The 26,925-nt window shown below is 43.6% G+C and overlaps 2 protein-coding genes across 7 annotated transcripts in view; one reads left to right on the top strand and one right to left on the bottom strand.

Annotated features, from left to right (window-relative positions):
- The window catches only part of plekhg5b (pleckstrin homology domain containing, family G (with RhoGef domain) member 5b), a 42,261-nt gene extending 22,177 nt beyond the window's left edge, over positions 1–20,084 (bottom strand). Inside the window, exons 1-3 of one of the 6 annotated variants that reach the window (XM_027008293.2) lie at positions 19,801–20,084; positions 18,947–19,105; positions 8,858–8,934 (exon numbers count right to left, since the gene is read on the bottom strand). In XM_027008293.2, coding sequence (XP_026864094.2) covers positions 8,858–8,934; positions 18,947–19,025 — 156 coding nt within the window. In that variant the 5' untranslated portion in view covers positions 19,026–19,105; positions 19,801–20,084. Of the gene's footprint in view, positions 1–257; positions 333–1,602; positions 1,793–6,861; positions 6,920–8,857; positions 8,935–14,000; positions 14,838–18,946; positions 19,106–19,800 lie in introns of those variants that run through there. The other 5 variants (XM_035521515.1, XM_027008287.2, XM_035521517.1 and 2 more) reach the window with 5 other exon arrangements.
- Positions 15,183–26,764, top strand: casp9 (caspase 9, apoptosis-related cysteine peptidase). Its single transcript, XM_027008294.2, is given in 16 exon segments — positions 15,183–15,202; positions 21,172–21,304; positions 21,845–22,043; positions 22,160–22,243; positions 22,343–22,401; positions 22,503–22,625; positions 22,627–22,662; positions 22,664–22,681; positions 22,804–22,854; positions 22,856–22,897; positions 23,372–23,519; positions 24,361–24,512; positions 24,514–24,537; positions 24,539–24,551; positions 25,173–25,282; positions 25,548–26,764. Coding segments are annotated over 16 exon segments (1,305 nt in total). The 5' UTR covers positions 15,183–15,197; the 3' UTR covers positions 25,656–26,764.
- The last annotated feature ends 161 nt before the right edge of the window (positions 26,765–26,925 follow it).

Here is a 26,925-nt window from a genome sequence, read left to right as displayed (position 1 = left end):
AGACTGAGACCAGTAGAACTTATATAAGCATGTCTTATAACGACTGAGTTCTTTTCCCAGTGATCACCATGTTATTTCCATTCAAACCAGTAAAGAAAATCTTCAAAGTACAACATTTAACAATACTGACGCTCATCCACTTGGTAGCACCCCAGAGACCCCCGTTACACAATACTAGCGCCACAGAAAAACAGCCGAGTTCAACGGAGAAACAGACGGAGTCGGTACGAGCTTGTGTCCGGAGCCAGCGGACTCACCAGCAGATGTTCCTGCTCTCCCGCTATCTCTGTATCAGCTCTAAGGCAGGCAGATGCACTGAGCGGAGCAGGCTGTCTCGGGCTCCTACAGCCCTACTGTGATGCAATACCGCTATCCATAGCTTGAGGGGAGGAATAGAGTCAACGGCGGTGGGGGGGGGGGGGGGTCGGAGCAAGAGAGAGAAGAGAAAGGAGAGACGTAGAGAGTAAGAAAAAAAGAGGGGAAAAAAAATTGGTCATTGGGACTCAAGGTCAATCTTTGCTTTTTTTTTTTTGCAACAGGAAAGGGGGATATATTAATGGGTGCAGAGGACCTTGGGTAGTATCAGAAGCAGATGTGAACTATACCGACACAGGAGAAAAACAGCGGTAGAAAAGTCTGACAGGCCAGAGATCTGAGCGCCGTCGCCCCCAAAAGCCGAGTGGTAGAGCTCATTCCAAAAAAAAAAAGAGAGAGCTTTATTTCTCTAATGAAAGACAAAGAAAGGGGAGCAAGAGAGAGAGAGCAGGATGGGAAGAAATGGGAAAAAATTTGCACTAGTCTGCGTTCGTTCCAAAACCACCTCCAGTCCAGACCTGCTGGCTTGTGCTGTTCAGTTTGACATGTTCAAACTGATCCACTTATACATCAAGATCCACACAATTCCCAAGAAATTTGCCAAGAGCGTCAGTAGGCTCCACATATTAGATGTTATAATTATTAACACACATACACACCCCTTCACACACCCACCCATACTACCTACATCGGCATGCGCATGCAATAGAACTCCACATGCTAACCAGCAAACGTGTTGTGCTTTAGAACGGCTTAACATCGTTTTGTTATATATAACAAAGGTTAAAGAGCAAGGTGAAATCGCAAAAAATGAGGAAGAGACAACGAGAGGAAGAGGGGAAGAGCGAGAGAAAGAAAATAACCAGAGAAAGCAAGCACGAGAGAGAGAGAGAGAGAAACAGAGAGACAAGCAAGAGACAAGGTGGACTCCTGTGTCTCACTGTACCTTCATGGCCACTCACCTGTGGCAGACAGACAAAGAGGTGCGTGCGCGCTCCACCCGAGGTCTGAGGATGGCACGTCAGGTTATACGTATGCATATGTGCAGTCTGCGTGTAGTCTGCGTGTAGTCTCCTAAGCCCAAACACATCTACTGCCTTGGTAGTCAGTGTGCATGTGAAGTGAGAGAATTTAGCTACCTGATCTGATGTCTCCGTATAGAGATATGGAAACTTCTCTCACTGGTGAGGGGCGAGGCTAAGAGCGGGGGAAAACCGTCTCACACACACACACACACACACACACGCACGCACACACACACACAAAAGGACACACCCCCTGCATTACCTGTCGTGCACAAACAGGGATTCTCTCTCCTCTCTCTAATTTAATCCTACGGGCACGTTTGGAAACGCATTTGTTCATCGCGGGTCTTCAAATTGAAGTGTCACACAAGTTCACTTAGAAGACTTGAGAGCTGAAGAGAGGTGAGCTGCCAACCTAAAGGAAGAGGAAGTCTGAGTGGAGAGAGGAGAAATGAGAAACTCATCAAGCCTCAGGAAGATGCAGCACAAGTAGATAAACAAGAACCCAAGTTTAAAACAGATGGCTCTTTACCTACATGATAAAATAGTGAAACAAAATCAGATACTTAGAACTCAGTTACGCATCAGTTGATTCCCCACCCATGCCAGAAGGCTCGAAGCTGCGTCCGTATCCAAACCTGCTTGCAGGTTAGCACGCCTACGAGAGGGTAAAAACTCTGCAGTTAAACTCGGGATGGCCAAACAAGGCGCATGGCAGATTGCTGTACACCCAGTCCTACGCATCAGTGAGGTGCCTGATCCCCTCAGGGACCGCGGTGTCCTGAACTCCTGTCAGCTCTGCCCAGCGTCAGTAATGAGCTGACTTCTTTAGAAAAGAGAACCAAGTCATGGAAGACCAGGTGGAATCACTTGTTGGGTTGCATATTTGAAACATAGCGGGTTTGTAAAAAGTAGTCCTCTCTTGGATGATGGCTCTAGACTAGGTTATCAAGCAATGATAATCCAAGTGAACAGCGGGTTGAGAGATCTTTGCCTGAAAGCACACTATACCATTGGTGGTGCTGACTGCCACTGTAAATGAGCGCTCATGTGTTTACCATGAAACACACAGCTTGGCTGAAATGTTCCTGAAGACCCTGTTAAACTGGATCCATCAAGTAAATGTGCTAGCTTGGCGCACACTTTGAGGGATGGATGGCTTCCAAGAACAGGCCTAGAATCTACTCGTCAGCCCTTACTGCTGCAGTCAAAAGCCAGCAGCCAACTTGTCAACAGGGCACGGGACCAGCTGCCTTATGTCCATATCAATGGGTCTATTAGGGTATTAAAAGCAAAAACTGATCCTGGACCAGAGCTGCTACTCAGTACACCAGAACTGCTCAGGAACTGTTCAAAACATCATTCCTGTTTATTTAAGAAGTTGTAAGAAGACAAAACATTTGTAGCATAATCTGGGGAAGAGAAGCCCAGGTGTCGTGGGTGACCAGAGACCACTAGTGTCTCACGAAACAGGCTTACATATGTCAAAGTCAAATGTATTTCTATAGGACATTTTACAACATCCGTTGTTACAAAGCAGCTTTACAAACGTCCAAGCCCCCAGTGAGCAAGCCAAAAGCGATAGTGGCAAGGAAAAACTGTCTAGAGCATGAGAAAGAAACCTTGATAGGAACCAAGACTCAAAGAGGGAGCCCCATCATTCTAATCCTAATCCGAAACCCATTTTGCATGACAACGTCTGTCCAGGGCTCACACACTCACTTCATTATAACACCCTCCCATGTACCTGCCAGCCAAAAGCACGCAGCCATCGGTGGTGACCTAAAACTGACCACTAGTGAAGTGTTGGAAGGATGGCGACCTGTGCCCCAGACAAAGTATTTCTTCCAAAATAAAAAAAAAAAGTTTGTAATAATTGTAAATGTACATTTGAATGTTTTGGTTGAAACGTAAGTAACCGGAGATACCTAGCACTATTATTGTTCATTGAAATGAAAGCTTACATTGATTTCGTACCTGGGACTTTACTACAACTGTGAGTTTGTGCTACCAATGACGACATCAAATCATTTCTTAAACTCTGTGGAATCTCTCCGCCCGAGTAAACAGCGTTCACTGGCCCTGCCCTCCCACTCTGCAATCATGTTTGTGCATGCCTATTTCCTGGCAGGTGTTGATTCCAAATGTGATGTGGATAAGGACCTCTCTCCGTCTTCTCTGGAATCCTCCCTTGGACCCGTTGATTTATATCTATACCATGAAGATTCAAAATTGGAGTATCTTGTCTTCCAGGAAATCAGCAAACTTCCATGGAAACAGAAAAGTCAAAAACAAACAACCCCCCCCCCCTCCCCCAATCCTTTTCTTTTAATCTTAAGGTCATCATAGTTGTAAGATCGATAGTCCCATTATACTGCCACAAGTCTAAATACTGCGTTTCAGAACATTCATACTTCTAAACTTTAGTAGAAGAGACTTAAAAGCTTGTACATTCTGTGTGTGCAAGTATGCTCAAAGGGTAGGGTGCGCAGCATCTCCGTGCAAGTATGCACCAAAGGTTAAGGTGCGCAGCATCTCTGTGCAAGTACGCTCAAAGGTTAGGGTGCGCAGCAGCTCTGTGCAAGTACGCTCAAAGGTTAGGGTGCGCAGCATCTCTGTGCAAGTACGCTCAAAGCTTAGGGTGCGCAGCATCTCTGTGCAAGTATGCGCAAAGGTTAGGGTGCGCAGCATCTCTGTGCAAGTATGCGCAAAGGTTAGGGTGCGCAGCATCTCTGTGCAAGTATGCTCAAAGGTTAGGGTGCGCAGCATCTCTGTGCAAGTATGCTCAAAGGTTAGGGTGCGCAGCATCTCTGTGCAAGTATGCTCAAAGGTTAGGGTGCGCAGCATCTCTGTGCAAGTATGCTCAAAGGTTAGGGTGCGCAGCATCTCTGTGCAAGTATGCTCAAAGGTTAGGGTGCGCAGCATCTCTGTGCAAGTATGCTCAAAGGTTAGGGTGCGCAGCATCTCTGTGCAAGTATGCTCAAAGGTTAGGGTGCGCAGCATCTCTGTGCAAGTATGCTCAAAGGTTAGGGTGCGCAGCATCTCTGTGCAAGTATGCTCAAAGGTTAGGGTGCGCAGCATCTCTGTGCAAGTATGCTCAAAGGTTAGGGTGCGCAGCATCTCTGTGCAAGTATGCTCAAAGGTTAGGGTGCGCAGCATCTCCGTGCAAGTATGCTCAAAGGTTAGGGTGCGCAGCATCTCTGTGCAAGTATGCTCAAAGGTTAGGGTGCGCAGCATCTCTGTGCAAGTATGCTCAAAGGTTAGGGTGCGCAGCATCTCTGTGCAAGTATGCTCAAAGGTTAGGGTGTGCAGCATCTCTGTGCAAGTATGCTCAAGGGTTAGGGTGCGCAGCATCTCTGTGCAAGTATGCTCAAAGGTTAGGGTGCGCAGCATCTCTGTGCAAGTATGCTCAAAGCTTAGGGTGCGCAGCATCTGCACAGGCTGCTCTGGATGTACACTCTGACCACACAGTGTCTCTCACTGTCTGCCACATTTGCCATCTTTACATTCCAAATAACCTGTCGAGTTGAGTTTAGGTGCATGACAGAGGTGTATGCAGCAGGGCTGGGCACTGAAGCACTGTGCTTCAAAAACAAGGGCAGTGTCAGCTGGGCTAACCCATATGAGCAAGAGCAATTAAACCAATTAGGCACGAGTTGCTGCACAAGACGTGAGCAAAATGATTTATAAAGGGTTTAAAAGTTTGGATGATACAAGCTGATAAGCATATTCTGAACGTCGACAGCTGATGCTGAACACACTGACGTGTACTGGGCTATTTCGAGAGCAGGTCAAGCGCTCTCTTCCTGGTTTAAGCAGACACCCTGCTGCAAGGTTCTCAGCAACATTAGTAGTAACCCTTTTCTGTCTTTAAAATATTTTTCTGATTAGAAAGAAAACTAAGCAAGTGTGATGAGATTTGAAATAGCACACACACACACACACACACACACACACACACGCTTCTAATAAAGCCATAATAGGCTGTGTACATTACCAAGCAACTTATGCTGTGTGTGTGTGTTTACTTCACTTCTTCTAGTTATCAAATACATCAACATTCTCCATACTAATAATTTCCTATTTGAAACTTTTTTTTTTTTAAGCCCACATCAGAAAAACTGCTTCATTGTCCATCCTATAAATTACCTGCCGTTCGAAAACATTTAATGAAGTTCTTAAAAAAAAAAAAAAAAAAAGTCACTTATTTCATCAGAAGTAGCTGAAAGGCAACGCAGGCTATTGTCCTCGATTTCAACTCTCCCTTCCCAGATGAAGTGGTCCTACGCCGAATACCCATCCCACTACTGCGAAGGCAAGTGCCAGTGTAAAGATGACTGATGTCCCAGCATTCCTACAGCCAAAGTCACAGGCATCCCATTCTTTGTTCCAGGAGTGGAAAAGCATTGGTCTGCTGTCGGGCTCGGCCCATGTGATTCAAGCTCTTGGTGGAGAAAAGAACGAACCAAAAAGAGGCAGAACCAAAAAGGTGGCGGGTTGGACTTCCTCGCCTTCCTCATTTTAGCTGACGAGCTACAGAGCTTCTCTGCTTATTCTGGATTCCCGTCACCTACGGAACGACACTGGCGGCTGTGTGGAACAGGGCCGCGATATCCAGAGACTCCCGGAGTGCTCCGTTCAGGTGGAACGGCGGGGGGCCTGAGGCATGTACGGATATGCCAGGGAGGCCCATCACCCACTTCCCAGAAATGTGCTCTTTGGTGAAACGCGGGCTTTCCCCCCCCCATGGGCGGCCCAAATATAGACTGGCAGGCCGTCAAACATCCGCACTAGCAATGGTGAGGTATGAACCGTACCAGGAGCCTAGCGAACGCTTATGCTGGTACCTTAGCAGAGTCAGCACCTTCACCGAGTCCAAGAGAAGAGCAACGAGGCAGGTGTAGCTTTTAACCTTCCACCAGACCCACAGTTACCACTCTCAAAGATGCGAGACAACGCGTTTCTTGCTTAGTCAAATTAGCAGGCTGATTTGACACTCAAATTTCAGTTGCTCATCCGTTCACACTCAGGGCAGAGAGAGCGAATTAGCGCGGGCAGACGCAGGACGTCTCGGGCTTCGGGTGATGAGAAGGCCATGAGGCCTTGAAAGGAAACCCCATCTACCTAAATGAAAATTATTTCAAGGTTAACTGATTAAGATGGGTCACCCTCAAAAAGACGATGGTTGGGCGACATGAGTCATGTGACCAGCCAGCGTGACAGATGGTGATGGGGGGGTGATGGGAGTGGTACTGGTATGAGTAAAAGAGTGCCGTGAGAGAAGATAGACATGCGAGGCAGTCCGAGAGGAAAAAAGAGGAAGAGACGATAAAAGGAGTGAAAGTGAGTAGGAGAGTGAGAAAACAGACAGGAACTAAAACACAGGCAGAAGAAATTGAGAAGGGGAAAAAAAAAAAAAAAAAGAAGTGAGAAATATACGAGGAGAGTAAATTGGTAGATTCAAGATGCCGATCACTCCACTTGCTTACACAGTTACACACAAACAAAAACTCTCTCTCACTTTCAGTGCTGGCAGCAGTGCAGTTTTGTTGGGCAGGGCAGGGCAGGTTGGCATAGCGAGCTCCACCCTCCTGGTGCTGTCTGATCCTGCTGTAGGGTGAATGGAGGTGGCAAGCATGCCCAGACTCGCCTGGCCGGGCCCGGCTCAGGCCTCCTACCAACCACGTCCAACGCCTTAAGCCAGCACACAGGGCTTTTAACGACCACGTCGACAGCCTTCAACCAGCACACGACGCTTTTAAACGACCACGTCCACAGCCTTCAACCAACACACGGCGCTTTTAACGACCATGCCGGGACTAAGAACTGCAGAAGGAAAAAAATAAATAAATAAAAACTTTGAAAAAACTTTGAAAAAGACATCGGAAACGGAGGCTCAAGAAAACACACTTTCACAATACCCTGCAGACCAGGCGCCCTCGACCCTATCTAGACAGCAGTGTTTGTTGTGTTTAAATTTAAATGCGTGCATTGCGTAAAACTAGTGCCTGCTTCCCTGCTGAAGTGGCAGCTGAGATGCATGAATCAGTGGATTGAAATCGTGTGCGTGGGTCTGTTGAAACTGGAACAAAATAACCGCCACCACACGTCCAGGACAGAAAAGCAGAACATACTTCGAATTTTCAAGTGATTAATTATAGGTTTAGGATCGTGTGCCCTGTTTAGCAAAGGAACTGCCAGTTAAAACAGCTCTCTCTAGTTCATTTATACCTTTGAGGCAGATCGAAGGTAAACAGTAACTGCTAGCAAACATGGGCAACAATGCTCCCAAAAACGTACATCTGTTTCCCCCTGGTGGTCACATTTTGCTACAGCAGAGTGGGAGCCAGCAGCACATTCCAACAGCCCCCAAATCAAGACATGATTACTCTAAACAGAGCACATTTATTTACCACATTATTGATTAACACAATCGATTCTTGTATAAAGATTTCCCATGCACACTTTTTATTCCAATCACTACCAGCAGTCACATTAAAACATGACCCTGCTTGCTAAGAGATTGCAGGAACAAAGGAGAGAGACCCCAGAGTAGGAGCAAGTGACCCTGAACACACCAAAACAGCTGCAATCCTGCTTCTCTTTTCCTCTGAGACTCATAGAGTCTCACTCCCCCCAAGCCTCAAGGATCTCACTTTCACAGTTGTGAGGATCTCACTTCTCAGAGTCTCTAGAGTCTCACTCCCTGCTGAGTCGCTAGGATCTCACTATGGAAACGCCAAAGCAGAGGAGACACGGCTAAGCGCTGACCTCCTCTTCAAATCACAGCCACACCACTGACATACGGCAACCGACAACACATTATACGTTTGGAGTACTTTAATCGAGGCTTTATGTAAGCAAGTTGCAAAGCCCTAAACAAGGACTGGCCTGCGGTACAAATTAAAAGTGCTGGGGTGATTTCCCTGAAGGGGCCAGACGGTTCCTCCCACGCTATCTGCTCCTCATGTACCCGTTGAGTGCAGGTGGGCGAAACCGAGAGGCGTCTTTCTGTCAGCAGTCGCTTAGAAGAGCAGCATGCGGACACGCATTACGCCGTCCTACTAATGCTCACTGCCTCAGGGCCCCTGACAGGAATGAACAAAGACAGAAAGATGATTCTTATTAGGGAGCAGACAATTCAGTCAGGGTGGGGGCGAAGGGTGGAGGGGGCTGCAGTGGGGATAAGCCTCCCGGAGCAGGGAACCCGGGGTCCGAGGTGGCACCAGAGACAGCGCGGCCCTGACGGAGGAACCCACGTCACACGCTGCCGCCAGCGCTCTCAAAAGGCCATACAACAGCAGGATCCTCCACATACCCACACACACGTGCATAAACAGTGAGACAGACAGACTCGCTTTGTCAGTGAGTACGTGGGTGTGCGTTCAAAAGTAATTCATCCAAGAACGGACACAGACACAGACCGACTGAGGTGTGCGATTTTGCGGTTTTGCTCGACAATAACTTAGCCAGAACCCTCCGTAGAGCGGAATAAAGAACATGCCCAGTGTTTTTACCTTTGCGGCACGGCGGTGCTCTGTGCAGCCTGGATGCTGACACACCACACACTCATCATCCTGAGGGGGCTTCTCATCTGGAACAGGAGATAAAAGAGCCAGTATTAACTTTGGCACACACCCACACACACTCGCGCGCAAACGCACACATACACGTGCGTGTGCAACCTGCGCAGACACTCTCAAAATGAAGCTCGGGGGGAGAGATGACAGGGCCCGGTAAAGAGAAGATAATGTCTTTTGATGAGCTGATCACCGTTTAGGCTGCAGTGGCCAGTCCCACTGACGCAGCAATCAAAGCGAGCAGGCCGGAGGCCAAAAGGTGACGAGAGAACGGGCTGAGAGATGGACCGAGAATAAACCAGGCAGAGGAAGATTAAAGAGGGCTGAGGAAGAGGATAAAAAAGGAAGCAGCAAATGTGGATGAAGATGTTCACCACAGTTTGATCAAAAGACCACAATGAGATGTCTAAAGCGTGTGGTGCCAAGTTGGGAAACTAGCTGCTGTTGTGCTAGGTTGGGGCCGTCCCGCATGCCTTCACAATATTTGGCTTATACGAAACGACAGTTTGAAGGTCTGTATTGGGCTAAACAACTCTCTCTGATTAAGGTTAAAAAAAAAAAAAAAAAGAAAAGAAGAAGAGAGGAAAATAGCAAACCTCTTTTCCATCGCTTTGCCATGTCTATTAGTTTTTAAACTCCTTTTAAAGGAGCTTGGTTTGGAAAGACACAGGGTTGGTGTATGTGGTCAGATTTTTTCCTGGTAGTTTCTGCCAATTAAAGTTTTTCCTGATTTTGCCTGAAATTGGTAGGGCTGGCCAATCGGATGTCTGGGGGTGATGTAGCATGACACGTCAGTAAAGAGATGAAGCAAACTGACGTACACGGCGTGCTCTGAAATCTCACATGAGCATGAGCAGATATTCCGCATATAAGCTGTTAATGCTCTGTCATTTCAAAATGCAATGGGGAATGAAAATTAGAGCCTTAAAATGTGTGTAAACCGGAGGTTGGGGGGGGGGGGTTAACGCAGACACATCTGCAGTAGAGCAGCAAGTCAGGAAAACAGGTCTGGACATGAGGGCCTGGAGATGAGCAGTAATTTTAGCTGTAGCGCAGGACAGCGAATGGTAATGACTGTGTGTGAAGAGCAATGCAGTCTGACTCAGCGATGTACATTTCTGGGCGTTACACCTCTTTCCCAGTTCCGTGTGCTCCCTCCCTCCCTCCCTCCCTCCCGGAATTTCTGACCTCAGCACTGCTTAGCAAGCCCAGAAAAACAAATGAAACCATACTGGTAGCACACGCAGAGCTCCACGTGGACATGTGACGGTACTCAGCAGGGACACTGAGGAGGCCAACTGGAGACAAGTGCCCTGGGTTTTCTGTTTGGGAAAGCTTCTCTGAACACACATTCTACACCCACCTACCCACCCACATCTGAATGCCAGGTCATACCATGTGAAACTGCTCAGAGGTCGTTTCCATCATCTCCCATGGAAAAGGAGCAAAAGGATTTTTAAACCTTGCAACTTTTTTTTGTTTTGGTAAAAATGATTTTTCATGCTCTGTCAGCCATTTCAATATTGATGCTTCTCACAAACTCACAAATCTTTAACGGTCCATCCACAAATTGCACCGGCATCTGCTCCAGGACATGTATGGGAAAGGCACCTGCCTATAGTAGATTTGCAGAGATAATGCTGGTCATACTGTTAACCCTCTGTGCTTGTAACCCCAATTCCATTTTTACTATGTCAGGATACATGACCAGATATGGACCAAGCACAAATTACTCTAATCTTTATCAGAAATCAAAACCTACATCTGATTACGTGTTATGTATTACACGCATGTTGCATCTATTCTAGGGGCTTTATTGCAAAACACTGATTACTTTTTTGGGTCCATGTGACCTTTCATCCCTACAATAATTGATCTGTCCACACCTGAAGTACAGTAAAGAAAATTACTGAGATTTAAACAAAAGACATTCAAAATGATCAATCTTCACTGTCACCGATTTGCATGCAATCAACATTTCCATAAACAGTGCCCCTGAAAACACTGAGAGCTTACAGAGAAGCCTCAACACAGCACAGAACTGGTGCTGCGCATTAGTGAGTTTGCCATTTTTGAGAACAAACTGTACAAAAATAAGCCAAACCAGCATTTTTAGAGTAAAGCTCCTTGCGCAGTTCAACTCTGTATCTACATTAAGACAGACACAAGTCCTTTATTCATTATCCCCACATACAAGTATGCAGTCATGATGCACCAGAAGTCTTCCCCAAGTTGAGGCGAGGGAAACATGGCATGTGTTTTTGTCTGAAGAATGTGTGGACTGCCAAAGGGGTCCACATTTTACCTGCCTGCATCATCTACATCTACATTTATAGCACTGTATTTAAGGCATGATGACTGACTCCTCGACCTTGCTCTGATGTCTGTTTGCCCGCAAGTTGACTGGACGCTGTAATAGTGCAAGGCATTGCCTAAAACCGTCTTTCTGTGGTTGGGTTAGAGCAAAAACATGGATTGCCAGGTGGCTTATAAAGACTGGGTTGAGAAACAATGCCCTAAAGGAATGTTTCACAATCTAGTCCATGTGGACCAGTCCACTGTTTTAGACGTTCCCAAAACAGTTGCACCAGATATTCTATGTTCTTTACTTTTTTGCTTCAGCTGTAATAAGAACTGGAAAAGAGCCCAAATGAAGATTTTCTGTGGTTCCTTCAGGATTCGGGGCTCAGAAACACTGCCCTAGAAAAGAGACAGCAGATGACCGCCGACTGCCTGGGAACAGGGAGATTTCTTCAGATGGAATATCAGAGGCCAAGACCACAACTTACCTCACCGCTGTACGACGTGTGAACAACTTTCTTTAAAAAACAAAAACAGAACAAAAAACCCTGCAACTGATAAGCATCTGCAGTGAAGACCTGCATTCAAGTCAAGGAAACCTGTAGAGTATTGCTTTTGTGCCAAGTTAGGAGTGACCTGTCCATTCATCCATAAACTTTACAGTGGTTCCAGAATTAATATGGCCTGATGACTTTAGCCATATTTCCATGCCAGTTACAGAGCAAGAAATGAGTGAAACTAGATGCTATACAACCGTCCATTTTCCACATTAATGGAAACAGTAACTTGCGGAGAAAGGAAAAAGGGCTCTATGACTTGGCAAGCAAACATGCAGACAACTATAACGACACAGGAAACGATCGTTTTCACATGGGGGAAAAAAAACAAAACATGCGGCTGGTGGAGTGGCTAAGTGTCCGCGCCTCATGCACTTTAAAAGCGTATTTAGCTTAAAAATGGGTAGGAGGTGCCAAAACTCATTAAATGGCAAATAAAGGATAAAAGAAAGAAAACCTGCTTTTGCACTCTCAGCCAAAAGCACTGCCTGGTGTAGACTCTCCGTGTTCCATCTGAACACCTCTCATCTGTTGCTGCCCGGTGCCATAGCACGGTTCAAGTGAAGCCATTCTGTCGCCGTCAGCTCAACCCGCAGACATGCACAAAGCACCATGACTCCTCTAAACACAAATGTGCTTACAGCGGACGCAAGTGAAAACTCTGCAAACAAAGGCAATGTGTCCAGGCTCGGGTGACTGGCGAGGGAGCGAATTAACTTGTAGGCCAGCCAGACGTGACCCATTTCAGTGGCCTGAGAAGGACTCTGATGCATGTAGAGCTTCCACAAGGAACTCTGGTTTAACGCCAGCACTTAAATGCACATCTACTATAAATATAGCCGCTAGGCACAGCAAACCATCAAAACACCAAAATGACCGCTCGGTATAACTAAGTTACTACCCAATCCGTTATGCAACAGGAATGTTTAAAACCGCTGGTGGTAGCTAATCCTAAATAGTGGCCTTTTAAAAAGATTGCATAATGTGGCCTCAAGCCATGGCTTCTTCCTCTTTCACCTTTACCAGCTGTTAGGGCAGAACGATGTGTGCTTTCCCCTTAGTACAAATCAGCACTAATTTGGATCTTTGGGAATTCAAGTCTATGCTTGACAATAAGAATATGTACTTGGATGGAGGCAGTAGCAGGGCCTGGCTAAGCTGCTTGGCCTTGCTCTCTGATTGAGTGAACGGGGCACCAAAGAGCGGCCTCCATGCTGTGTCCCATGCTGTGTCCCTCCTTGGCTGAAGCATCCCAGAGGTACGAGCAGGAATTCTGAGCACGCCAAATGACCTGCAGTAGCGCGCGAGGCTTCCAGGAGTGGACCGCGGATAGAGTTCCGTTCTCCGCCAGGTGAATCAATAGCGAGAGCCGCCGAAGCGACGCGCTTCGCGGCTGCGAGCCATGATCATTTCATTCCAGCCTTGGATATCATTTGAGGCATACTCACAGCTAGACAGCAAGTTTCCATTGAGCAAAAGTGGGGGATATCATTTACGTAATGCGTGTTTTACCTGCATCTAGCCCAGCAAATGTTGCGCAAAAAACAAATAATAAAAAAAACAAATCCAGTGACCTTTTGTTTGGCACTACAGTATGAAACTGTGCAAGTCAAATGACCCACAAAACTGGCTGACTTAACAAAACTAAACTGGTTGTTGGCAAGGAGATTAGATCAAGCATGTATTGATATGTGACACAAAGTGTGACCAGGACATCCGTAGTGTTTAGAAGTACACACTTTCCTCTTGGTGACCTTTACTGTGTACAAGGTAAAACTCTGATACATTATTTACATGTACTGTGGATAGGATAATACACTTTACATTCCCATGGGCATGAGCTTGTGTTTAATATGACAAAATGCCATGTTAAATAAGTCATAAAAATGCTTTACTGGCATGTGTCCTTCATAAATCAGGGCTTTAGATACTCAGTCTGCCTGCCTGCACAAAAATAGTGTCCAATACTAATAGTGTATAAGGGAGTAATGGAAACTTTCAAAAACCAAGGAATTTAGAATTTACATAGATTTTACTCTAGACAATTCCATTGTTAGTCTAAAATTGCTCTAGTCAGTCATACCTAGTTTCCAATATTTTCTTATCGTCATGGCAATAGGAAAATTTGAATATCATGAATATCAATTCAAGGCCAATGACTCCCAGGAGTCATATGTGCTTGCCACATTAGAGCTTTTGAGAGGAACGGAACCTGTCCTTACCATATGGATCGTGGATGACCTCCAGGGAGGAGGACCAGGAGAAGCGCTCTGGAAACAGCTCCATTTGAGAGGAGGGAAGAGTTTCCAGTTCATAGGCCCCTCGCTTCTTCCAGTAGAGGAACATGGCAAATGAGGAAGCTTTGTGAAGCTAAAGAAAAGGCTTGCTTCACTTCCTTACACTTCAGCTGATGACGACGACCTCAACCGCTAAACCGTCCTGTCCTGACACGACATGCAGGTTTGCTTCAAGCTGCTGGAACTGAGCCTTCAGTGTCTAACAAAACTAAGGACATATCCCATCCCAGCAAACCCTACCTCCAAGATACTGGGAATAGTCGGAGGCAAACGGTTCCCTATAAATCAGGCACCTGCATAGTTACTTCACCTTTTTTGTGTCAATTAAACTTTCTCTTTGAACAAGATCCATTGTTTCCAAGTTCAGAAAACGTCTATATCCAAGCCAAAACCCGACCCGTACTCCACGTCCAAGAAAAGCCTGGCATCTATTTCACAGAAACACTCGACAATAACTTTCAGGAGAGCACGTGTAACTGGTTCCATCATCTGTTGTTAATTCTATTTGAAGCCAAGCAGTTTAATTCCCAAACAAAGCACACACATACACTGGATGGAGTTGGCATAAATAAAACAAACCAAGCCATTCTTTTGACCGAAAGCAAACAAGCAGAAAAAAAAGAAGAAAAAAAAAAAAGAACATTTCATTTTATCCTTTCACTGTCATTAAATTTGTGGTATATCTTTATAAACCCCTCTCATCTTGATTGTGTCGCCCATTTACTGAAGCTCAAAAGTTAACACTGGTTGCAGTGAGGTCTGATTGGTGCTGTAGCCTGTGTAGTGTCCCACCGAAGAGTGGGCTGGCCAATAAAAGGCCCTCGACCCACACTTTCAGACAAATGTTGCATTCACCCCAAGATGAAATGCATCGGTCCGAGTCAACGCCTTTCAGTATAGGTGGCACAAAGGTCTCTTGTACCCACCTCCTACGTCGGCAGAGAACTTTTTTCCATGATTTGCAAAGACTGTAAAAGTCTGACATTTTTCTGCATTCATCACACTCTGGCACACTCCGATTGGTGATGGATTTTTGCCTTGTGAATGCAATGTGACTGTGCTAATGCGTTCAGCTATTTCTGCGGAGGGACCACGCAGGCAAAGGACAAGCACGTTGCACTAATGAGGTAATGGGGCATGCAAAGAAAACACTTTTTTTTTTTTGGGTGCCCCCGTGCACAATTACAACAATCTCTTACTTTATTTGGGTTAGGATCTCAACAAAGGATTAGAGTTCCCTAATGCTACAGAGAGCTGTGAGCAAAGTTGTTGTGTGCTCGGCGTTGCCCCTGCATGGAGCCTTCAGTAAGGTTGCAAAAAAGTTGATTCATTGTTAACCTTGTGCTGAAGAGAGCTAAATAATCAGAGTGAGAACACATGCTAATCTGGCAAAAGAGCAAGAGTGTCGCACAACAACTCAGATGTCCAATTTTGGGCTAAGAAATTAGAGGGTAGGACAGAAGCTGGTTCGCCGCTTAGAGGTTGGCCTCACAGACATATGGTAGCAATCTGAATCAGTCTGGAACGCATGAGCAGGTCACGCTGCTCCAGAACTAGGCCCAAAAGAGCAGTAGAAGTCTGTTAACAGCTGAAAGAAAGCAAAAGTGCAGGGGACTCCCCTGGCCATGTCAAACCGATGTTCCTCTCAGAATCTCACAGGTGCATCTGGCATGTTTTCAGCACATGGTGACTCTCAGATCTTTGACTTTATTCATTTACTTTATGCAAAATACAAATTTGTTTATTTTCAATTTGGAAAGGAACAAATGTCATCAAGGATCTTTAAAACCTCAAATTTTATGATACAAATTATTTCCCCAACACTATACTCTATTTCCTGAAATATAAATCACATTCTAAACTGTTTCTTTCATTAACAATAGGTGCACCTTGGGTTTTACCTGATCACAAGCACTTCACTAACTTAGAAACTACCAGGGCCTTTGGAGCAAAGGCCCTCTGAAGAACATTTTAGTCATTTTCTATTTCAGATCGCATCCAGGCTGTGATCCACTATAATCGCTTTAAGCCAATTCAAGAAAGCTGCTTGCTAATTTTAATGGAAATCTGTCAATTAACTAATCCATTTAATTTGCTTAACTGATCATTTAGATCAGCAAAGCTACAGTAAAATAACTGCTCACATTCACCAGATATCTACATTAAAGTTGCAAAAGTCCCATTAAATATTACTGCCACATAATGCTCATTCAAGCTCATTCAAGCCAACTACAACAACTACTTCTAAAATCCCTTAATTGTCAACTCTATGGCTGAAATTACTATGGGTGTTCACCCCATGAAAAGCTGGGAGCAGACAGTTCCTGTAATTCTCTGTATGTGAGCTGATATAAAAGACAGCTCATCCTGCAAAGACATGCTCATTAATGGAAGCCTGCCATGTTCCTAAACAGTCATGAGATGGGTGTGGGCCCCAGCTTGGGTTAAAGAAGCAGCAGTCTGGGGAGAAGAGAAGGTGTCATAGCACGACCTCTGAGTAATGGCTCCTTTCATCATTGGTTTAGCATGGCATGGCAGAGAGACCAGCCACAAATTCAGACCGAAGGGTGTGGGCCAGTCCACCAAAGAAACGAGACATGATGACTGTTTCTGAAGTGAGGCGCATTTAAGAGTAAATCCTTTCCTCTGGAGCGAGGCTTGCACGGAGAACATGTTCCCTTACCTCTCGTCTCCAGAGACAGTGCAACCAAGCATGGGAGCACCAAAGACTTTCAAAGGAAACATAAAACGTCTGCATTAACTGCAATGCAGCAACGTGTGGCGTGACTATGAATGAAAATACTGGAAGATCACATGTGAGCAAACCTGCATATTCTGTAAAATGATTTTATATGTCATGAAATCACAAAAGGTGTCTGCCAAAAGGTCCAAATGGTTTCCCTGGCCAATGGCCTTCCTAGGCTTCAGCCAAATAACAGCCTACATATCATTACATTACAGCTGGGACCTAGCTGAAGGAACTCAAACAGCCCCCTCAGGCTACCACAGCAGTGTACCATCTGTCATAGCAAATCTCTAGATGCAAGTTCACTGCTTTAAAAAAAAAACCCTGCTAATCCCCACCATTCAAATAGGAGTAATAGCTGCGTGACCACCACTTTAACTGGGGGGGCAGGATGCAGAGACAGAGGAGTATGCTTAAAATCAGTCTAGTCTTCTATATGGAAAGACTAATGGAGGTAAAGACCATAGGAAAGTAACGAAAGATGGAGAGAGGAATGGCCTGCAGCTGTGTAAGTGTGTTCACGGCCGTGACGTCACCCTTCTTTGCCTCGGTGTGCGTCTGTGCGTGTTTGGTTTAGGTCGCTGAAGCAATGACATGCTATAATCATGCAATCTAGCAGGAACAGCCTTTTACATTTACAGACAGTTACATTTATGTTGTGTAAATTTTGAATTATAATCTGTCAGAAGACAGGTCTGAAATATTGGAAAATATTATAATCAGGCAGGCACATTCTATAAAACACCCTTTTCTATTGACTGACTCGTTTAAATGTGCTACAAGCATGCTACCAGCTTTGTAAAAGTCTGCATAATGCAATGAATAAGTCAAATTAAACACTAACACATGTACACATGCATACACACCGTTGTTCTTATGTCCCTAAAGTATGTTTTATTCATGACTAATGAGGTCATGTTACTTTTGGCAGAAAAGCATCAGTGCTACTGTACTAAACACACTAAAGAACGATATATTATGGAACCCACTGCCCTAATATTGTTTGTGTAAGGGATTAATGCAAGAGGCACTAATCAATCAAAGATTTAGCCTTGCAGAATGTATATATTTGATTACAGTACATAGTTAAATATTTAGACTATGGTACACTGCAATTGCTTCCTGGAATTTCACACACACACACACACACACACACACAAATATATAAAAATCTATCTATAATAATAAAGTCCATATACAAACACATATGAGTGGTAAATTACCCATATGTCTGCAGATTCATAAGAAAGCCTTGTATTTCAAGGAGGACCGATTCCCTGTTGCCTGGATCAGTAAGGCCATGCTTTATCCCTCCATGGCTTACAATCCCATGGTAGTATTCTAGCCAGTGGATGGCTAAATATAAATCACTACTGCAGGCTTGACAGATAATATTACAGGCTACCAGGATAATCTTGTCATAGTTCTGGCAAGCAATCATTGTGTACCTGGGACATTTGCCATTGTAAAACGTATAACTAGGCAGGCAAAAGCATATTTGCCTACTGTCCGGTCTTTCAATGTTATAAAATATACATGAAGACCAGCTTCCAATTTTCTTTCTGTAAAATACAAACTGAGGCAAAGCCTGGACCATGCAAGATTTACATGGTGAAGGGAGCTCAACATTAAGTAATTTAGGCTAGCAGATACCTATAATTTCTTGTAACAATCTCTAAGAATAATACAGCAATTCTTTGCAAATGTATAAGGACCGGATGAGGAACTGCAGGAACACAATCAACCATCTTATGAGGTGGCACACATTAAAGAGTGTGTATAGATGAAGCTCAGTTAAAGGCAATTATGAAAGAATTGATAAAACTTCATCCTCCATGCTCATTTCAGAATGAAAAAAGTGATTATGGCTAATCCGTGGCTAAATTAATTGATCAAGTCTGAATGTACATGTTATCATCAAGTTAAGAGCTGCATCATCTCATGTTATGAGGTATAGTTAACTACACTATATAGACCGAGATGCCTCTACGATTTATTCATCCATATTGCGACAAGTCGGATAGGGTAGGGTCCTATAGTGAGTCTCAAGTGTGTAGTCTATAATTAGAAATGACAATAATTACAATTATTTTACATAACGGTGAAGCGTAAAGAAAAATCTTACTGAGACGTAGTCGAATCCCAAGCCAGCTTCTAGGAGGAGACTTGTGAAGAGCTGTATTCATGGTCTTGTCTGGAACCATCCAGGATTTATACAACGCTGCATTTAATCCGACTGGTGCAGGCGGAGGTAGAAACAGCTGGCTGAAAGGACCAGCAGATCCTACAACGGCAAAGTGGGAATAAGATGTCTAGATCATTATTTCCTTTGTTCAGCCTGTAACCACATACTAGTTAAACTGATAGTATTCTGTTTCTTCAAATGCACTATACAAGTATTTATCATCATCATTTAACATCACTGCGATAAATTCAATTTAAGCGACTAAAATCTTAGTGCTGATGTAAATTAGCTAACCTAGCTAACCCTAGCAATGCTAAAACTTGATGCAGCTGTCCGCAGGTTATCAAAGAACTTACGCGACTGGAACCATTTAGCTAGGAAGGCTCTACAAAAAACGGGATAATGGATAAAACATATAGCTAACCCATGTCCGTTATTAAATTACTGCTTGACGAGTTCACCCTTTTCCGAGTTACCTTAAACAGCTAGATTTAGGGTAGCTAAGAGATTATATATATATATATATATATATATATATATATATATATATATATATATACACACATACATACACTTTCCTATGTGGTTTACCTTTTAACCCTAGGTTTGCTATCGCTACCTTTCCTACAGCTGCCACTGCGCTAATTAGCTAGCTAGTTAACCTTTTAAAATTGTTTATCGCTTTTACATGCATCTGGTGACGACATTTTGGTGCCTGGAAAATTCTTAAATAAACCTTCCAACACGGAGTAACTAGCTAGCCAGCTACTGCAACGATTCAAAGTCGCACTAACCTGTTGCACAGAGTTGGCAGTAAGTAGCCTATTCTTACCGAGCAGCAGATCCGCCTGCAACTCATTCAGCCTCGACGGGATAGTTTTCCTTCAGGCGAATCGTCGTCACTCTTAGTATTACAACTCTGCCTTCGGTTGATTTGGTTTTATTTTGTTTTGTACACTTCTCTAGAGCTAAACGTTGGTTTCCATTCCCCCTTTTTTTCCTACCAGTCTATTTCTGTTACTTTTCTGCCATAAAGCAAATATGTCCTGCCCCATTCATTCAGTTCCAGTTAAGTGGAGAGCTGTCATCCCTACATGTCGTCTAGTGAGGCGCAGTAGAGCGCAAATGGGTCAAATTAAACCTTTTTTTTTATTTTTTAGTTATGACTTCGATTTGTGATCAGTTCTAGGTAATGAAGAAGTGCCATTTCCTTCGTGTTGGCGCCATTGGCAGTTTACCTATTGTTTTTTTGTTTTGTTTTTTAATCAATAACTCACATGTAAAGTAACTGTTATCTTTAATGTTATTTGTACAGTATACCCGAGTTCAAGATCTGAAAGTGAAGTATAGAATCAGAGGAAATAAATGGAGATTAAGCAGTTATAGAGCGAGATTACTACCGCATGTATGACGCGCACCTAGCAAAACTGGCCATTTATAGCCATTTGGAAGCATGTTTAAGTCTAACAACTGCACAAGACCGTTGTTTGTAAACTAATAACAACAACAACAACATCCACAACAGCAATAATAATGAAAGTAGCCTGTTTTGAGCATCAACATCCCTGGATTACCTGAGTGGTCCATCTAGTGGCCAGATTTGTAGCGAGATCATCTTGTCGAGTATAAGAGTGCATGCATTGCCAATAAATAAATATACCAATAAATATTTTCAAGGACAGTCAGAAATATTATCAAACACTACAGAATATTCACTGTATATCTATTTAAACCCAAGAAAGCCTTTATTCCTTTTTTCTTCCTTCCTTTTTCTTTCTTTCTTTTTCGTTCTGCGTTTAACTCATGGTACTACGCAGTCAGGGAGTGACGTATGGTTTCGTCTAGTGTAAACACGGAAGAATACGTAAGTCATGGCAAATAGAAATGATAGAGCGTTACTCATCTTCATTTATTGTTTTTGAACATTTGAGCTATGACTGTTTCTCACTTTTTGTCGTATTGTTCTTTACTTAATAAAATATGTTTACGTCGTAAGATGCCAAGCTAAATGTACGGCACGCTACCTAACGCTAACGTTAGTGCACTAGCACTCTGGCTAACGTTAGCTACCTTAATTCTAGTTTCCTCATTTCTAATTCATTTGTAATTTCCTATTTTGGGGGAGCTACAACTCATGTTTACTGTTATGTTTTCTTTTTACACAGAATGGATGCTAGTCAGAAAAATATCCTTCAACTGAACAGGACTAATATTGTTAAAGATTTGGATCCTTCAAATGTCTACGATGGACTTTTGTCAAGGGGCATCTTCACTGAAGACATGATAGATGAGATAAAGGTTTGGCGATGATGTAGCTAGGTTAGCTAACCCTAGCTAGCTAAGTTTACAGGACTCTCACTGGTCAGGGAATTCTTTATGGAATATGGAATTTTAAGAAGTCTATTCCAGACATGGAAAGTCGGGGGATTTGATACATTTCGGTCAAGTTATGAAGTATTAGGGAAAATTGTTTGTAGCATGGTAGCTTCCATCTTTAAATTTTAGTTGCCGTTTATAATAAACAAATAATCGAATATGAGTGGTTTTTATGGTTGCTTGATTTCTTGGTACCCATTTAATACATTTGGCCTGTTTTCCTATTTATTGTAGGTCATGGAATTTCAGATAAGAGAATTTGACATTTGACTTAGCGTGGAAACTCGAATAATAATCATGTGAAATGTACAGATTTTGAAGGAGCTCTTTAAAATGTTAGCTGTCTATACAATTTCGCTCAGAGTCCAAGTCCGATCATAAAAAAGTGTTAATATATTTTTAGTAGTTACATTCTTGTACATTCTTGGGTAGTCATGAATAAGGATTAGTTGCCTTTCTCAGAGCGCCGGAACCAGACGTGACCAAGCCAGGCAGCTGGTAAAGGACCTACAGATGAGAGGGAGTAGAGCATTTCCTGCCTTTCTTGAGTGTCTTCGCGAAACTGGACATCACACTTTGGTCAATATACTACAAAGTGAAGGTCCAGTTACTGTCCCAGCATCCCTGCCTGTGCTACCTTCTGCCGTCCCTTTCCCAATCTGTGAGTGTATTTTTTTATGGAATGATTTACTTCACAATGAGAAGTACTGCACAAGTACTCTTTTCCAAAGTACAGAAACCTCTATTCCTCATTATTTCTGTGTTATGCTTCAACAGCACATCCTATAGATGGTAAAAAGCCAGACAGAGGTGATGGTCCTCAGAAGCTAGTGCCACTAAAACCAGCACTTCCTATCCTATGTATGTATAGGGTTCCATCTCTTAAGGCACTATTAAGGAATGTACACCATTGCAAATAACAGAGTTATTTGACTAAGCCGAATATTCCTTTTCCTGTAGCTCCTGAGGGTGAAAGTTTAGCACCCAGGCTGCCTAGGCCAAGGCGTGAGAGCATCCAGGTCAAAAGATTTTTAGTGCATGACCCTTAGATCTCACAAGCCTTATTGTCATGTCTTTGTTTACCGCTGTAAAAATATACTGCTTTTCTTTCCACATTCAGTCTTATAAGATAGAAGCCAACCCATGTGGGCTCTGTTTGATCATCAACAACGTGGATTTTGACCCTGCCTCAGACCTGAAGAATCGGGCTGGGTCTGACATTGACTGTGACAAGCTGAAGAGGGCGGTTCGAATCTTTCAACTTTTGTGTTACTGTTCGGAAGGAACTTGAAGTGTAAGGTAAGCACTTCTGTGTTAGGTATCAGGACGGATACGTATGTCTTTGTGAGGGACTGATCTTTGTATTTCCATGATACTGTGATTGCAGTTTTGGAACTGACGCCTTTCTGTCTCATTCACAGGAAATAAAACATCAGTTGTCTGTGCTGGCCAGTACAGATCACTCACTCCGGCTATGACTGCTGTGTGGTGGTCATCTTGTCACATGGCACTGAGGTACGTGTGTTGAAATGCGTCTTAATGAGACATACACCTTTTTTTTGCAACATATTGGATCTACATTGTAATAAAAATTGCTTAACTTCAATGGAAACATGTAAGATTTGTTTCTGTTTGGACTTCTTTAAAATAATATTGTCTCTAATACTGTAATTGTACAGTAGAATTAGGAAAATCATGCAGAAATTGGTCAAATGATTACTTCTGAAAAACTTAGTAATTCCATTTATATAACTCTTATTACAATACACAGCTTCATTTACTACTAATAAATTGTCTGATGTAATGAAATGTAATATTTCTTATATATATATATATATATATATATATATATATATTATATATATCTCCTATCCAATACATCCTTATATTATAGTGTGCTATATTTAACATTAACATTTTCTAATTATTCAGCTAAGAAAAGCTTAAGCTTGTTTCTGTAATGCCTGCTCTGTCTCTTCTGATGTTCAGTCAAACAACAATCGCTTCCCTGGAGCAGTCCATGGTGTGGATGGTCGCTCTGTCCCCGTTCAGATCATGACTAACTACCTCAATGGCAAGAACTGTCCCTCCCTGCAGAGCAAGCCCAAGCTCTTCTTCATCCAGGCCTGCGGAGGAGGTGACTACAGGATCCCTACGGTCCTACACTGCTTTAGTTCTTTGTTGCTTGCCGATTGGCTTTTTTCTGTCCCATGGCCTCAGCGTTTCAGTCAGGCGTCCCGTTTTAGAGAGAGAGGAAGGTCTTCAGATACATGCCATTACTTTCCTGGTTAGAGAACCACCACAGAATCATGACAAGGCAGGATTTGCTGTCTTTCTTCCTTCCGTTCTGTGCAAAGTGCATTTAAACCGATCAGCATTTAGCTTTCCTTAGTTCCCCAGACAGAGCCTGATGTTAACTTAATTGTACTTGACATATTATTTAATGGCCTTTAAATAATAGAGCCTATAATGTTTATATCTTCAGAAAGAATGACAGAAGTATCTTTTTCTGCTTTATTGTTTTGGTTTCTTTTTTAGACCTGTAAGTAAAACATTTAGTGCAAAGTATGAATGACCATGTGCTGGGTTCAGTTTGATTTATTATTTATTGATTTGACTGAAAGATTTTCGCAAACTTGGATTCAATATGATCGTTCTCAACGTGTGTGTGGGGGGGGGGGGGGGGGGGGGGGGGGGGGGGGGGGGGGGGGGGGGGGGGGGGGGGGGGGGGGGGGGGGGGGGGGGGGGGGGGGGGGGGGGGGGGGGGGGGGGGGGGGGGGGGGGGGGGGGGGGGGGGGGGGGGGGGGGGGGGGGGGGGGGGGGGGGGGGGGGAGGGGGGGGGGGGGGGGGGGGGGGGGGGGGGGGGGGGGGGGGGGGGGGGGGGGGGGGGGGGGGGGGGGGGGGGGGGGGGTGGGGGGGGGGGGGGGGGGTGTGTGTGTGTGTGTGTGTGTTTGTGCACGTGTCACACATTTTGGTAGGCGAGAAGGATACTGGCTTCGAGGTGTCCCCGGATGAGGTGCGGCCCATGGCAGGTGGGATGGATGACCAGACGGACGCCATTCCCACGTCCTCCAGCAGTGACTCGCTCAGCTTGTCTGATGAGCCTGACGCCAGAGCCACTCTTCCCACAACCCAGCGATATTCTAGTGTCCTATCTCCACCTTTCCAGGTACAAGAGTGCATGTGTTTGCTATGGACTACTGTACTATCAGATATAATTCAAGAACTGACATTCTTTTTCTAAAAGAATATGCACTCAAAAGTCACTTTATGAAATACCTTTTAGCTATATGGTTATAATCTGTGGCATGGTCAGTTTGTGGTGGCCATCCTTTATGAACCAGCAGTCACTTTCTGACCATAGGACCTGTGTTGGCTGAATATTTCTGAGAGACACAACATTCTCAGCTCAGCAGTTCTACTGATGCTTAAAACATCAACTGTTTCAGTGTTAATGCTGTTTCAAGAACAGTTGGTTATCTTATCAGAGGTCCTGCGATCAGAAACAGAATAAAAACAGGGCGGGTGACAAATGATGCATGTCAACATGGCTACAGTGTAATTTAGTTCATGTACAAAGTAGTTATTTCTTTAAAAAAACAAAACAAAACAAAGGTGGCTGGTAAGTGTACAATTACTGCCTTTGTCCATACAATTACTGTACATTCCTTCTTATATCAAGTTTCCAATATGCCCCTGAAAAAGATCACCGAAATCGTTATTAAGTTTGCAGAAGAGTTTTGAGAGTAGTTAGTGTTTGTTTGCAGTACTGAAGCAGTTCTGTCCCCAGGATATGTCTCCTGGAGGGACAGCAATACAGGCTCCTGGTATGTGGAGACGCTTGACTGCATACTGGAGCAGAATGCTGCCACTGATGACCTCGTCACCATGCTAATGATGGTATGCCATGTTCTTTTGATTTATTTGTCTCCGATTGCTTTATGATCATAATTGTGTTATTTTTCCCATTCTCTAGTATTGCATATTTGCTGTTCACTGAATGTTGTATAGTGCTACCGTTATTATTCAAAAGAGATTCATCCTTAAAAATTGAAACTTTTCTCTTCCATACACAAGATGTCTCCAGGTTGGCTCATTTAATGTCATTTTCTTTTCAAAACATGTTTGCAATCCCATATATCTATGCATATATTATTTTCTGCAGGTCAACAATGAAGTCTCTCAAATATCTGCTAAAGGCCTATACAAGCAAATGCCTGGGTCTTTCAACTTTCTCCGGAAGCTGTTTTACTTTCAGACCTCAAAGACATGACTGATGGAAACTGACATGATTCACATTAAACAGAATTGCTGTTATTCTCACTTCATGAGATGACTGATCCTGGAGATCAGAATCAACGTGCAGCACTGTCGACTTTATTTAATGCACCTTAAAACTAGTCACATGGTATTGGAACTCTAGAGAACTTTGTGCAACAAAAACCAGCAGCAAGACTCATGCTTATCACACTGTTTGTAAACCCAGAGCTAATCTTTGGGAGACTTTTCTTCATTTTCTAATGTTTTGATAAAAACTTCAAAAAAAAAAAACAAGCTTTGAGTGACACAGCTTACATTAATAAATTCAAACGACTTGGGTCGAGATGTATGAATTGTTATGGTGTTATGGGAGCTGTTGAGGGGGTGTTTGGTTTTCTCACGATTTGCTCATTAGCAGCAGAAAGCTGGCATGGCCAGTGCTTGGCATTTCTGCTTTCTAAGGACATTGCTAAAATTGTATGAGTGTAAGTGTGAGAAGCAACTTCGCAATTTTGTTTTGTAGCAATATGTGTGAAATGAAAAACTTAGTTGAGCTAAGTACTGGTGATTGCATGGTCTCGTCCCATGAACCTTGCATCTCACTGATGGTGCTAAGAGCTTCTTAGTCTCTGTGTGTGGAGTCTTTATTACAATTGCATACAGATGTATTAAATTAAAAGAAGACAGTCTTCAGACAGAAGTAGCAGTGGCTGGCTCTGGAACATAGCATGATTTTGCCTGCATGCAGTCATTTAAAACCAAATCTTAACTTCATCTGCTTTGTTTCTCTCAGTGGCGCAGTTCACATGTTTGAATGTCATGTATATTTCATGTGCTCTAAAGATTGAGATGGATGTATGATGACACTTCTGCATTTTTTGTTCTGTCTGGGTGCTGTTGTTTCCTGTTCTTCGTCCACCCTAATGATAGCTGTTAGACAATGCTTCATTCAGACAGGCACTATGTCTTTTATTACGCAAGTGATATATTTATAGCTCATTCTTTTGTATGTACGCACATAAGAGAAAACATAAGAGCACATAAGAGGGGCACAGAAATAAAAGGTGAAAAATTCATTCACTATCTTTCATCATGTCATAAAAGTTACAGTATTGCATTCCACACTTTCAGTGTTTACTTTCCCTCTTAACTGTCACTGGTAGCATTGTTTGTTTCTGTGAGAAAATGCTCAGGGGAGGCTACAGTTACCACGACCCTACTGACAAAACGCTGAATTACTGGCAGCGACTTAATTCTATGGATGTATCCACTATTTCAACATT

The sequence above is a fragment of the Electrophorus electricus genome, chromosome 22, assembly GCF_013358815.1.
Source record: "Electrophorus electricus isolate fEleEle1 chromosome 22, fEleEle1.pri, whole genome shotgun sequence".
NCBI classification, from domain to species: Eukaryota; Metazoa; Chordata; class Actinopteri; order Gymnotiformes; family Gymnotidae; genus Electrophorus; species Electrophorus electricus.
The sequence above is the reverse complement of the archived record's forward strand: the minus strand, read 5'-3'. Positions and strand labels throughout refer to the sequence as shown.